Here is a 12,442-nt window from a genome sequence, read left to right as displayed (position 1 = left end):
TGATCTCACGGGGATTGTGCTGCTCATTGGGAGAATTACTGATCCCACAGATGCCTAGACAAGTGTTTTTGCCTTTTTCAGTTGATGTAACATTGCATTCACTTACATAACAGGACAACTTTGGTTTGACTTTGTTCCAATAGTATAGCATATACTAAAAAAGGGGAGTCTTAAAGGGGGAGTCTTCACTTTACAGAAGTTAGTGCATTTTGTCTTCCACACATTACAAGATAAATCAAAGTTTATTTCTTCATTTTCACAAAATGATCAAAAGCAATTTAAATGGCAGCAATTTATCCCTGTGCCTGAATCGCTGCTTTTCTTACAAAAACATAAAACACTTTCTTCCATTACAAAACTATTTTCTCTGTTGTCTTTTTTTCCGCACTCTGAAACCCATTTCCTCCTCCAACATCTCTTTATCGTCTTTTGCAATTATTGGAAAATTGCTTTGCAAGAGGATCTCGGCTTATTTGGCAACACAAAGAGAGAGAGAAAAAAAAAGCTCATGAAATAGTCTCATATTTTAAAAAGCTCTGGGAGATTAGCTCATTTTCACCTCAGTCAGCCTGCCTTGTTGAGATATCACATTGATATTTACCTCACTGAAGAGATGATGAATAGAGGATACTTTGATTAAAAGGACGGTGGATCTATCACAAGTAACAGAAATGTCAGCCTATTAATCAGGAAGTCTCCCACTGATTCATGGAAACCACAGGTCTTTGAGCCATGTGCGGAGTCTGAAGTACCCCAGAAGAAATAGAGGAAGAAATGCAGCAACCAAGCCCCGGTATACATGTGCAGAAATGAGACAACAGGCAAAGTTTCAGCACCTCTTCAAGCTTGTTGAATCATTGTTTATGCAACCGTTTATCGTTTTTTAACATGAACAACCAAGAGCAGCATCCTCAATGGCCAGATTGCCAGACATTTTGCACCATTATTATGATAGTCAAGTAATTACATATTCTACCTTTGAATGTTGGTTTATGCATCACAGGCAGGGCAAACTACTATCGGCAAACAACAAACTGTGAACTTAAACGTGTTTACGTAAAAGTTCAAATTTCTGTTACGAGACTGACTACCCTGTAGCCTTCAACCTACTTTCATGGAAACATTAATAGACCTTTTTCACAGTAGTCATATTTGACATGAAATAGTGGGTAAACAGAAATGTTCCTTTTGACATTGATTAAAGGAGACATATTACACCCTTTTTACGCAAGCTGACATAATTTGCTGAGGCCTTTCTACAAAGTCTGTGACACACTTTGGTCAAAATAGCATAAAGAGACATAACGTCACTTCCCTTTTAAGCTAAGAATTTACCGCTCTTTTTATTGCAGCTGGTTTTGGGGCATAAAGTATGTAACTTGACTTCAATAGACCCCTCTCTTCTGTGGGGCGTGTCTTATTTCAGAACGTCCTACAGCTTTGATCTACCATGCAAATGAACAGTAAATGTGGACACAAATAACACTCAACAGCCCATTAAGTGTGTTATTACCCTATGATTTACCTTGTATGAGAGCTAACTCTAGGTCACACAGCAAACCAAGCTCAGACTAGCACACACCAGACTGACAAAAATCTTTGACTTGCAATCTTATTCTATAGTATTTAACAAGGCTCCCAAGTATCAAACACTGAGACTCACAAAAGTCATGCTTTCCACGTGCTCTCAGACCACATATTCATTTTTCTTACAGAACATTGGACTACTTTTCATGCTCTCTCAGTGACTAGCAACAACCCGAAAAAACCTTTAAAAAGAAAACACCCTAAGTTCTGCATCGCAAGAAGCTCCATCAAAACAGTGACTATGAGCCTGCACATGCATAATATGTTCCATTTAGTGCGTTTAGAGGTTTTTGGATTGTGAGAGAAAATTTTCAAGATTATCGTACATAGAAATATAGATGATATCGCTGGAAAGAAGCTGTCTGTAAGTTACCCCAGCAATGACTTTGTCAGAGGACATTGTGGTTATAAAATCCGAATTCTATTAGATCAGAGGGACAGTCTTGAAACTAATGTAAAGGGTGGCAGGCAGAAAGCAGAATGCAAATGCATACTGATATCCCCCTTTCTCCTTTGAGGCTCTGTGCCTAAATAGAACACAACCTCCAGTCGTGTCACTGGTAAATCCTCTTTCATGTCTATCTTCTTTTCAAGCTGTGTAAATAGGAGTTGATTTTGACCTTCTGTGACTGGAAATAAAAGCAAAAGATCTGATGTCTCACACAACTGTGCTTCAATCAGGCTTTACCATTAATTGAATCACATTTTACAATTGTAAACTTCAAAGTTTCTGATGTGAAAAATTCTCATGCCCTTAAAATTGCTTATGTATGACTAAGGTATGAAAGGTATAACTTTTTCCGCAGTCGGAGAATTAGGATCTATGAAAATGCTGATCTGGCCCCGACCATGTCTCTTAATGCCAGGAGCGGCTGACTCTTGTGCGGTTGGGCCAAGTCCCGGCTCCCTGCTGCATAACTTCTCTTTATAGCTTGGCTACCTTCCTTATCTCATTGATTCCTCACAGCACATGCCAAACAGTTGCACAGTCCCACCCGCTTGTAGTCAGGATTGGTTCCTCCAATCTTCTGCGGAGAACATAGAGGCTGTCTGACCTCACCTTTCTGAGACTGTAGTTGGGGATCTATAGAATCATAGCAGAAACCCCCAGCCATGGCATTGATGGCTGATTTTGCTCATTATATATTGAGTAATACAGAAAAAAAAGATCTTATAGGCACAATAACATGCTTAACAACATGAATTTTAGCAGAAGGGGACTTTAAAATAAACTTAAATGTTACTTAGGCCTCAACATTTTCTGATATTGGGAAATACTCTATGCCACATTTAGTAGCTTTACCTTCATATTAATACTTATATTATGATGAGAGCACAATACTCAGTAATGTCATATTAACTGGATTCCTGTGCATGCTATTCAGAGTGGATTTCATGTGAGAAGTAGGACGAAAACACAGACTGGTTTATTCCAGTTGACCGGCACACTGAGAGGCCTGTAATTTCAAACTAATTTGTTTTAACCATATAAATACTGTGAGCGTGACGCTACATCACTAAAACAAATGCATTTAAATACATTTCTTTTAAAGCTGATAATTAACCATTGCTGTTTTTTTGCTTGTTTTTTATGCTGAGTGAGTTGTGTTGCATCAGTGCAGATAGACCTGTCAGATATCTTATTGCATAGGACAGAGAAGAGGGACTGGTCGTGGTTAATCTTTGACCAAACTGTCAGCTGTTTCTCTGAGCTCCCGTATAAAATTGGGAAGGCTCCGACAACTCTTCTGCAGCAAAGAGGACAGGAAAGGTAAGCACAACACCCGACAAAAATATGTGTAACAATATGGTCTGCATAGTCCTTTGAAAAGTTGATTTAATTGAAAAAATGGATTTGGAGGTAAAGCTCTGAAGGCGTAGTGATCAAATTCAGAAATTACAAAGATAAGCAAAGTGGTATGGATGAGTCCTGTTTATTTCGAAATGGTAATGTACCGTGATTAGTTTTTTTTTGTTTCTAACAAAAATACATCTATGACCACTATGGTTGAGCCGAGCAACCTTGTTTTTCCCTGCACAGGCTCTGAAGATGCGTGGTATCTTTGCTAGTTGTGCTCTGGCAGCCTTTCTGCTGGCTGTAGCTTTGGCAGATCACCACCACGGCCACGATCACAGCCATGAGGACGAAGAGATGGCCTGCCACAGGCTGGTCTCTCCTAATGCTGACTTTGCCTTCGCCCTCTACAAAAATCTGAATGCCAAGGCTGCTGCTGGAAAGAACATCTTCTACTCGCCACTTGGCATCTCCACTGCTCTGTCCATGCTGTCTGTAGGAGCCCGTGGTGAAACCCAAAGCCAGATTTTTAACAGTTTGGGCTACAGTGGCTTGAGCCAGACGCAGGTCAATGAAGCCTATGAGCATCTTTTACACATGCTTGGTCACAGCCAGGAGAACCAGCAGCTGGATGTTGGCGACATTGTCGCCGTGCGTACTGGTTTTAATCCTATGGAAGAGTTCCTGAAAGATATGAAGAAACACTACTCTGGTGAGACCATCAATGTCAACTTTGCTGAACCCGATAAGGCTGCAGCTGACATCAACAGCCACATTGCGAGTAAAACCCAAGATAAGATCAAGGATCTGGTGAAGGACTTGGATCCCGCGATGGCTATGGTGCTGATCAACTATGTCTATTTTAGAGGTAGGACACAAACATCCTTGTGGAGGACAGACAGTACATGCAGATTGGCAGCTTTTAGATGATTACAAAAAGACACCACATACCACTGTACATGCACATTTCATTATCCTATTTAAGGTTTTTAAGGAAAAGTGTGCTTGGAATGTGAAATAAACCAGAATAAAGATATCTTAATAATAACTGCAATATTTTAACACAAACTTTACTCTCATCTACCTCCTCTATTGTCTCGCACAGGACAGTGGGTGAAACCCTTCGATGCTAACTTGACAACAAAGGAGGAATTCAACGTGGATGAGTCCACCAAAGTTCAGGTGGACATGATGAAGAAGATGGGTCGCTTCGACTACTATCAGGACAATGACAACCACACCACCGTCCTCATGCTGCCATACAAGGGCAACACCTCCATGATGATTGTCCTGCCTGATGAAGGGAAGATGAGTGAAGTGGAGGGCTACATCAACAAGGGATACATCAGCCACTGGCATGATTCGCTCTACAAGAAGTAAGAGGAATTCTGATTTCCTTTGAATCGTCAGCCTTATGGTCCGAATGTGTGTCACAATCGTGCATTCATAGTATGGGCAAAGAATGATGTGACATACTTTGAGCTTTCAAAAGCATAAATAACCTATAAAAAGAAGGCAGCTTAACTGACATAACTGATGCTATTTTGTTCCACAGTAGCGTGAATCTCTTCATGCCGAAATTCTCCATCTCTGCCGATGCCTCTCTGGATGAAACTCTGAAAGAACTAGGTGTGACAGATGCTTTTGGAGACAATGCTGATCTTTCTGGCATGTCTGAGGAGATCAAGTTAAAAGTCTCAAAGGTAGGACCAGCTAACAAGACTTCAGCGATGCTGCAAGGACTCTCTGGCTTGTAGCATGCACTGTATTTAAGACACTGAATCCAACTCAAAACTGACTGTTGTCAACTGCTTCCCTTTACAGGTGTCTCACAAGGCTGTGCTGAGCGTGGACGAAACTGGGACAGAGGCAGCAGCCGGCACTACCTTGGAAATCATGCCCATGAGTATGCCAGATGTTGTGACTCTCAACAGACCCTTCATGGTCTTCATCATGGAGCACTCGACAAAGAGCTTCCTCTTCATGGGCAAGATTAACGACCCCACTGCCATGTAAAGATGTCCAGAGAGTCACACACAGCTGTCACATTTTCAGTAGGTTTTAGTAACCTAAGGATATATTACCTCAATATCTGAAATTGTTATCGAGGTGTTACCATTATATTAGGAGCATCAAATAAATGATGACTAAGTGGATAGATTAATTTTAACAGAGATGTCTGTCTATTCATTTGTCTTTATGAGACATTTAATACCATCTGTCACCTGGCACGATTTATAAATATCTATATCTGTCATTGTAGATTATATCCCAACTCTGTGTGATAGAATTTATTACTAAAACATCGCTTGTTATTGTACTGTTGCTGTTTCAACAGAGTTCACTGTGAAGTGAAATAAAGACTTGCCATGAACAACAGCCCTTTTACGTGTTTTGATTTTTCAGCCTGAGCCTGATATGATTTACAATCCCAAAATAGAAAAAAATGCAAAATGAATGAAACAGGGCACACAATTCTTAGATTCTGAGGAGCCCATCATTCACCACACAATAATAGCTGGCACTGGAGCTTCTTTTCTCGTTTTAACATTGAATAATAACAGCAAAAAGATGAACACCCCCGAATTTATACTGAATATCTGCAAGAAAATTCTTACCGAAGGAAAAACCTATTCAAGATATTATTGTACAGTTGTCAGTGGTCATAATCTCAATCAAAGTAATGAAAAAAAAAACAGGATTAGCAACAATTACAACACCAGTTCCAAAAAAGAGAATTGTAAATAAAAATAGAATGCATTTATTTGCAAACTTTACAAACCAATCCTTTATTAACAATACAACATATAAATGATATTAGATGGTGAAAGTGCGACATTTTACTATTTCATGAAATAATATTAGTTTACCACCTGGGATAGACTTCAGCCCCCTTCTAGATCCTAAATTGGAATAATCAGGCATAGAAAATGGATGGATGGATGGATGGATATTATCTTACCTTTGATAACAACATGTCACAAGAAACTAAGAAGAGGACAACAAAAGGCTGAAAAAGTAAGTGGTTCTAAAAAGAAACAGCTGAAAAACATGTTGCAATTAATTAGTTTTATTGGCAACAGGTCATTAACATAATTGGGTATAAAAAGAGCACCTTAACCTCTTAACACACACTGTCCCGTGAACGGGACGCTGACGCCATTTTGTTTACAAATTTTTAACGAAATTGATGTCATACAAACATATAATTGTAATGGCGCATACCGTTTGAAAGCTGAAACCGTCAGCTATCGTTTGAGCCCAACCACGAAGAACAAAACTCTCCACAGCACTAACAGTAGTGTGATCTTCTCTGTATGTGACGCCATGGTATTTGCAACTGAAAACAATGCAATTGACACTTCAGGCATAAACCTGGAAGTGTTACCTTTCCAATGGTACCAAGTACATGCATGTATCTACAACCATGTGGGATCTCTGCTACTTTCAAGTTGGGTATGTCAATTTCGCAAATGAAGTTTGAAAAAGGGGGTGTGTTCTAAAGGGTTAAAGAGGCAGAGTTTCTCAGAGGTAATGATAGGCAGATGTTCCGCAATCTGCAAATAATTCCGCCACAATTTGTTGATGCAAACTTTTGGCTTTGACTATTCCATCGTGGACAATCTTATCAGAAAATTCTGTAGACATCTCTGTGAGCAAAGGGACATGGACAAAAATCAATATGATCTTCAAGCCCTCAGGCAGCACTGTATTATAAACTAGTATGGTTCTGTCATGAAAATCCCTCCATGGGCACAGAAACACTTCCAGAAGTCATCGACAGTTCACTGTGCCATCCACAAATGCAGGTTAAAGCTCCATCATGCAAAGAGAAGCCATATCAACCAGAAATATTCCTGTTTGGGACAAATCTCATTTCAAAAGTGTAAATCTGTTCAGTGGTCAGACAATTTGAAATTAATTTCGAAAAACATGAATCCTATGAACTAAAGAGGAGAGGGACCATCCAGCATGTTATCAGTGCTCAGTTCAAAAGCTTGCACATCTGTTGGTATGGGGATGTATTAGTGCCACTACCTATTATTGCCTAACTGGCAATGTCTACATCTGGAAAGGAACCATAAATGCTGAAAGGTACATAAGCATGGCTTTATAGTGGAAGAGTCTGAGTGCTGCACTGGCTTGCCAACTGAAAACATTTGGGGAATCATGAATTGCAAAAAATGACAGAAAAGATCTGGACTGTCAAGTAGCTAGAAATCCTGTTTGACAAAAGAATGGGGTAACAATCAGAGGTCCAGCAACTAGTCTCCTTGATTCCCAGATGTTTATAGACTGTTCTTTAAAGAAGAGGTGGTGTCACACAGTGGTGAACGTGGCCATGCCGGGATGCCATAAAGCTCAACTGATTGAACAGGCGCACAACAGGGCCATGATTGGGTTTGAGTCCTGGTCTTTGGCCCTTTGCTGCATGCCTTCTCCCTCTCTCTCTGTCCACCAGCTGTAATTAAAGGCCATAATGCCCAAAAATATACTGCACACAACCTTTTTTTTTCAAACTGGGGTTTTATATTGGTTAGTATCTGGAATTTCCTCGGAGGGATTCTACTGCAAATGCAGATTGTTCTGGACAATAACAAATATTCTCATGGATGTTTCAGAGGGAATTTAGAATTTTCTTGTAATGTCTAGTAATATCATTGCAGACATGTCTGACATGTTCATTTTCATCAGTAAGTAAATTACGGAAATCTGAATATCGTTATTAAATGTTATGACAGCTTGCCATTAGAACTTAAATGATGCCCAGTGGAGCAAGTGCATGTGACAGAAAGCTTGAGCAAATTGAGGGAGGTTTTAGTTGTGTTAGGATTCTTGTACATATGGCCTCAAATCTTTAGAAATGACACATTGATTTTAGCAAGTTGGGGAGATGATTAATGATAAACAGTTTCTCTGTTTTAAGTGAAAGAAAACCAATTATCAATGACCATTTGGGTACAGAGAAATCTCTCAAGCCTAAATAGATCATATTCGACCGACATTTGTACCCATTATACTGTATTCTATATGTTGTTTCCTCCTACAATTTTAAATCAATATCACAATCAGGATTGGTCTTACCGACTGTTGCTATTATTTACAAAGCCAATTAATTCTCGAAGTGGATAAAAGGTCACGGTGTCTTTTCCCACAAGGGGTTTGAATCGGAAATGATTTAAAATGTCAGACTGGAATTAGTTGCTTCATATTTTCATCAAAGCTCACTGATGTCCGTCTGATTTAGTCTAAGAATTACGAAATGACCTCTGCATGCATGTGCGTATGCAGTCCTTTTTCCAGAAACACCGTGACTTACTCACAGCTCTTTACTCTTACTGATTCAGTTCCGTGGTTTGTGTTGTAGGGAGTTATGCCAGGATAGAAGGGGGGGCTTGTTCTTGTTAATGTTTAACTAAACTGCCAGCAGTCTCTCTCTGACTTGCTGAATATAATAATGGAGTGTCTAGCACACTTTACCAACGAGGACGTTAATGGTAAGCATCAACCTTCACTGGAATGTGAATTTGATGTTTTGATTAAAGGGACTTACTTTTTAGGAGATGAGTGACTGCATAGAATTTTAGAAGTGAGCCTTTGGTGACAAAAACTGTTTTTGATTCATATAATGCAAATAATAATAATATGAGAGATAAAAGCAGATACTTGTGATATTTTATCATTAGTCATTGACTTTTTCAGTATTCTTATATAACTACATAATTAAAAAAACAAGTTATTTTATTCATTATCAAATGCTATTTTGAGTTTTTTGTGATTAGACTCATCGTTCTTTTCATATTGGCAGATTGTGAAGGATGCATGGTATCTTTGTTTGCTGTTTACAAGCAGCCATGCTGTCGGCTGTTGCCACGGCTGACCACCATCACTCTGAACAAGGACAGCATAGCAACCACCTGCTGTCTTCTCCTAATGCTGACTTTGCCTTTGCCCTCTACAAAACTTTGAATGCCAAAGCTGCTGCTGGAGAAAACATCTTCTACTCACCACTTGGCATCTCGACCGCCTTGTCCATGCTGTCTATAGGAGCCCGTGGTGAAACCCACGGCCAGCTGTTCAACAGCTTGGGCTACAGCACCCTAAGCCAGACACAGGTCAACGAAGCCTATGAGCATCTTTTCCGCATGCATGGGCACAGCCAGGAGAACCAGCAGCTGGATGTTGGCAACATTGTGGCGCTGCACTCCTGCTTTAATCCTCTGGAGACATTCCAAAGTGATGTCAGCCACTACTACTTTGGTGAGATCTTCAACGTCAATTTCTCCAAACCCAATGACGCTGCAGCTGAAATCAACTCATACATTGCAAATAAAACCCAGGACAAGATCAAAGATATGGTGAAGACCTTGCACCCCGAGACGGTTATGGTGCTGATCAACTATGTCTACTTTGGAGGTAAACAAGCAGTTGCAAGTCTGTGTCTTACTGTCCAAGCCACATGTATGATGCATAATGACTGCAGATCATATTGCAACATTTAAAAACATATGTTTCATACAGGACAGTGGAAGCATCCTTTTGAGAATGAGCTGACACACAAAAGAAATTTCCATGTGAATAACACCACCAAAGTTAAGGTGGACATGTTGTCAAGAACAGGGTTTTACAAAATCTACAAAGACCGTGGCAGACACTCCACAGTCATCATACTCCCCTACAAGAGCAGCACCTCTATGATGATTGTCCTGCCTGAAGAAGGCAAGATTAATGAGGTGGAGAGCCACATAGACAAGAACTCCATCAGGCACTGGCAACATTCAGTCACTGATAGGTATGGTTCATAAAAAACTACTTATTTAGTGTAATTATTGAAGAGGATTCCATATGTTAGGCTATGTACTGAGCAATACAACCACTGGAAAACATTTGTGAGGTGTTCTGTGTTTCTCAGCTACGTGGCTCTGGACTTGCCAAAATTTTCCATCTCCACTGATGCCTCCCTGGATGACACGTTGAAAGAAATGGGCATGACCATGGCTTTCGAGGACACTGCAGATTTCTCAGGCATATCTGACATGGTCAAGATAAAAATCTCAAAGGTAGGCAAACTTTTTGAGGTTTTTTTGGTCTTTGTAAAGACGTGACTTTGCCTTCTACGCACTGTAAGCATAATGCCAAAGATCCAGAAAAAGACACTTTTATCTTTTTTCAACCCAGCCTCTGACTGCCTCTTCCTTTTGTTCCACAGGCATCCCACAAGGCTACGCTGAGCGTCACTGAGATGGGAACAGAAGCCTCAGCGACAAACATCTTTGAGTTAAGAGTGTTGAGTACCCCAGAGACAGTCACAGTTGACAGGCCCTTCTTGGTTTTCATTCTGGAGAACCCCGCTGAAAGTATCCTCTTCATGGGCAAGATCAACAACCCCACTGGCATGTAAAGGTGATTAGGGAGTATCAAGTTCAAAGATTTTGCCAAGATGACCCTGTCATAATCAAAATCATTGATTCTTTAGTCATCATACTGATGCTGTCGTGTACTCGCAATACTTGTTACTTGTGTCATTCCAGGAGAGTTGCTCCTGGTCTACAGAACCTGATTAAAGAGCATCTTGTTCAAGAGCTTTCTGAGTGATTGTGTGTTTCTCTTGAATTGAAAAAGATAACACAGGATTGCCCCTGTATTGTAAGAACAGAGGAGTGATTGTGTTGGTGCATTGGTAACATGCACATCTGAGAAGGCACCAATACTCCCTAACGTTCTGAGCAGTGTTGGTCAAGTTACTTTTAAAAAAGTAATTAGTTACAGTTACTAGTTACTGCTCCCAAAAAGTAATAGAGTTAGTAACTCAGTTACCACATTGTAAAAGTAATTAGTTACTCAGCAAAGTAACTGTAGAGTTATTTTTTTATGTTCTATAACGCTGTTACGTTCTATAACATCTTTAACCTCAAATATGTTTATATTAACTGATTGAAGAATAAAAACACTATATCCATTAATTTAGAACATTCGGTATTTATTTGAAGTCAATAGATTGCAGCCTGTCATATGATGCATAGAAATAAAAACATAAATATTTTATATTGAATATAAAATGGTGATGGTGGTCACCTGTTTCTGACCCAAAAAATCGAGTGTTGTTTGTTTTCGAGTGGCTCCGTCTCCTTCGCTGGGGCTCACGCTAGCTGCATTTGGACTTGGGTTAGCAGCTGCAGAAGCAACAAGTGTCATATTTGCAAGGGTTGATGTAAGGTGCTTCATTAGATTTGAGTTGCTTGAGGCAGACGTGGATAAAGCTTTTTTCCCTGGGCATAGCGTCCATGTTACATACACATTCTTGCCTTTCATATCCACGAGTGAGAAGTAGTGCCGGTACTTCCAGTTAGAGAACGCTTCCTTTGAACTTCCCTGGCTCGTCGCCATTGTCGCTGTCTTGTGTGTGTTTAGTAGTAGTCGTCAGCACTTGCAGTGAGACAGCGTGGGCAGGACATCCGCCCACACAGCCAATCATCATCGTATTTGCAACGGTGTCATCATCCCCACCCCTGCTCTCTCCAGGCAGCATGCAGCTGATGTGTAGCAGAAAGCCTACAACCAAATTGTAATAACGCGCCACTTTATATTCTCAGTAACGACAACGGCGTTGTAACGATGGGAAAAGTAATTAATTAGATTACTCCGTTACTGGAAAAATAACGCCGTTATACTTAAACGCCGTTAATCCCAACACTGGTTCTGAGAAACATATGCTGTAACCTTTTTCAAGTAAATTCTTATTTCAGCAGTTAAATGCAAAACCACTCTGCCTTCTTGTATTTTCCCCGAGGCTTTCTTCTCCTTTTAGAACTTGTGCCTAAATGTACAGATGTCTGTATGAAATACAACCACATATACAATTATTCGGTTCAGATGAAAATAGGTCACTGTGAATTTTTTAAAAGATGAAAAGGAAATTATTGCAAATGTCAATATTTTTTTATCAAAAGCACATTTTTGCTGTCTGATTAATTTATTTTTCCGTAATTATGTGCTGGCCTTCACAGCCTTGAGTGTGTACAACAGGATTTTTTTTTTTCTTTCTTAACCGGATGCACA

General features: G+C 39.9%; 2 protein-coding genes across 2 annotated transcripts; both read left to right on the top strand.

The window, feature by feature from the left end:
- The first annotated feature begins 3,631 nt into the window (after positions 1-3,631).
- LOC142375114 (alpha-1-antitrypsin homolog) lies at positions 3,632-5,398 on the top strand. Its single transcript, XM_075459038.1, has 4 exons — positions 3,632-4,250; positions 4,488-4,758; positions 4,938-5,085; positions 5,207-5,398. The coding sequence occupies exons 1-4, from the start codon at positions 3,638-3,640 to the stop codon at positions 5,396-5,398; spliced, it is 1,224 nt and encodes a 407-aa protein (XP_075315153.1). The 5' UTR covers positions 3,632-3,637.
- Positions 5,399-9,201: 3,803 nt separating this feature from the next.
- LOC142375150 (alpha-1-antitrypsin homolog) lies at positions 9,202-10,784 on the top strand. Its single transcript, XM_075459077.1, has 4 exons — positions 9,202-9,799; positions 9,905-10,175; positions 10,296-10,443; positions 10,593-10,784. The coding sequence occupies exons 1-4, from the start codon at positions 9,202-9,204 to the stop codon at positions 10,782-10,784; spliced, it is 1,209 nt and encodes a 402-aa protein (XP_075315192.1).
- Positions 10,785-12,442: the final 1,658 nt, after the last annotated feature.

The sequence above is a fragment of the Odontesthes bonariensis genome, chromosome 24 (assembly GCF_027942865.1).
Source record: "Odontesthes bonariensis isolate fOdoBon6 chromosome 24, fOdoBon6.hap1, whole genome shotgun sequence".
NCBI classification, from domain to species: Eukaryota; Metazoa; Chordata; class Actinopteri; order Atheriniformes; family Atherinopsidae; genus Odontesthes; species Odontesthes bonariensis.
The sequence above is the reverse complement of the archived record's forward strand: the minus strand, read 5'-3'. Positions and strand labels throughout refer to the sequence as shown.

Coding starts and splice junctions, on each gene's coding strand:
- LOC142375150 (XM_075459077.1), top strand. CDS start 9,202: ATGCATGGTATCTTTGTTTGCTGTTTACAAGCAGCCATGCTGTCGGCT. Junction 9,800..9,904: donor CAACTATGTCTACTTTGGAG/GTAAACAAGCAG, acceptor TGTTTCATACAG/GACAGTGGAAGCATCCTTTT. Junction 10,176..10,295: donor CAACATTCAGTCACTGATAG/GTATGGTTCATA, acceptor TGTGTTTCTCAG/CTACGTGGCTCTGGACTTGC.
- LOC142375114 (XM_075459038.1), top strand. CDS start 3,638: ATGCGTGGTATCTTTGCTAGTTGTGCTCTGGCAGCCTTTCTGCTGGCT. Junction 4,759..4,937: donor CATGATTCGCTCTACAAGAA/GTAAGAGGAATT, acceptor TTTGTTCCACAG/TAGCGTGAATCTCTTCATGC. Junction 5,086..5,206: donor TCAAGTTAAAAGTCTCAAAG/GTAGGACCAGCT, acceptor TTCCCTTTACAG/GTGTCTCACAAGGCTGTGCT.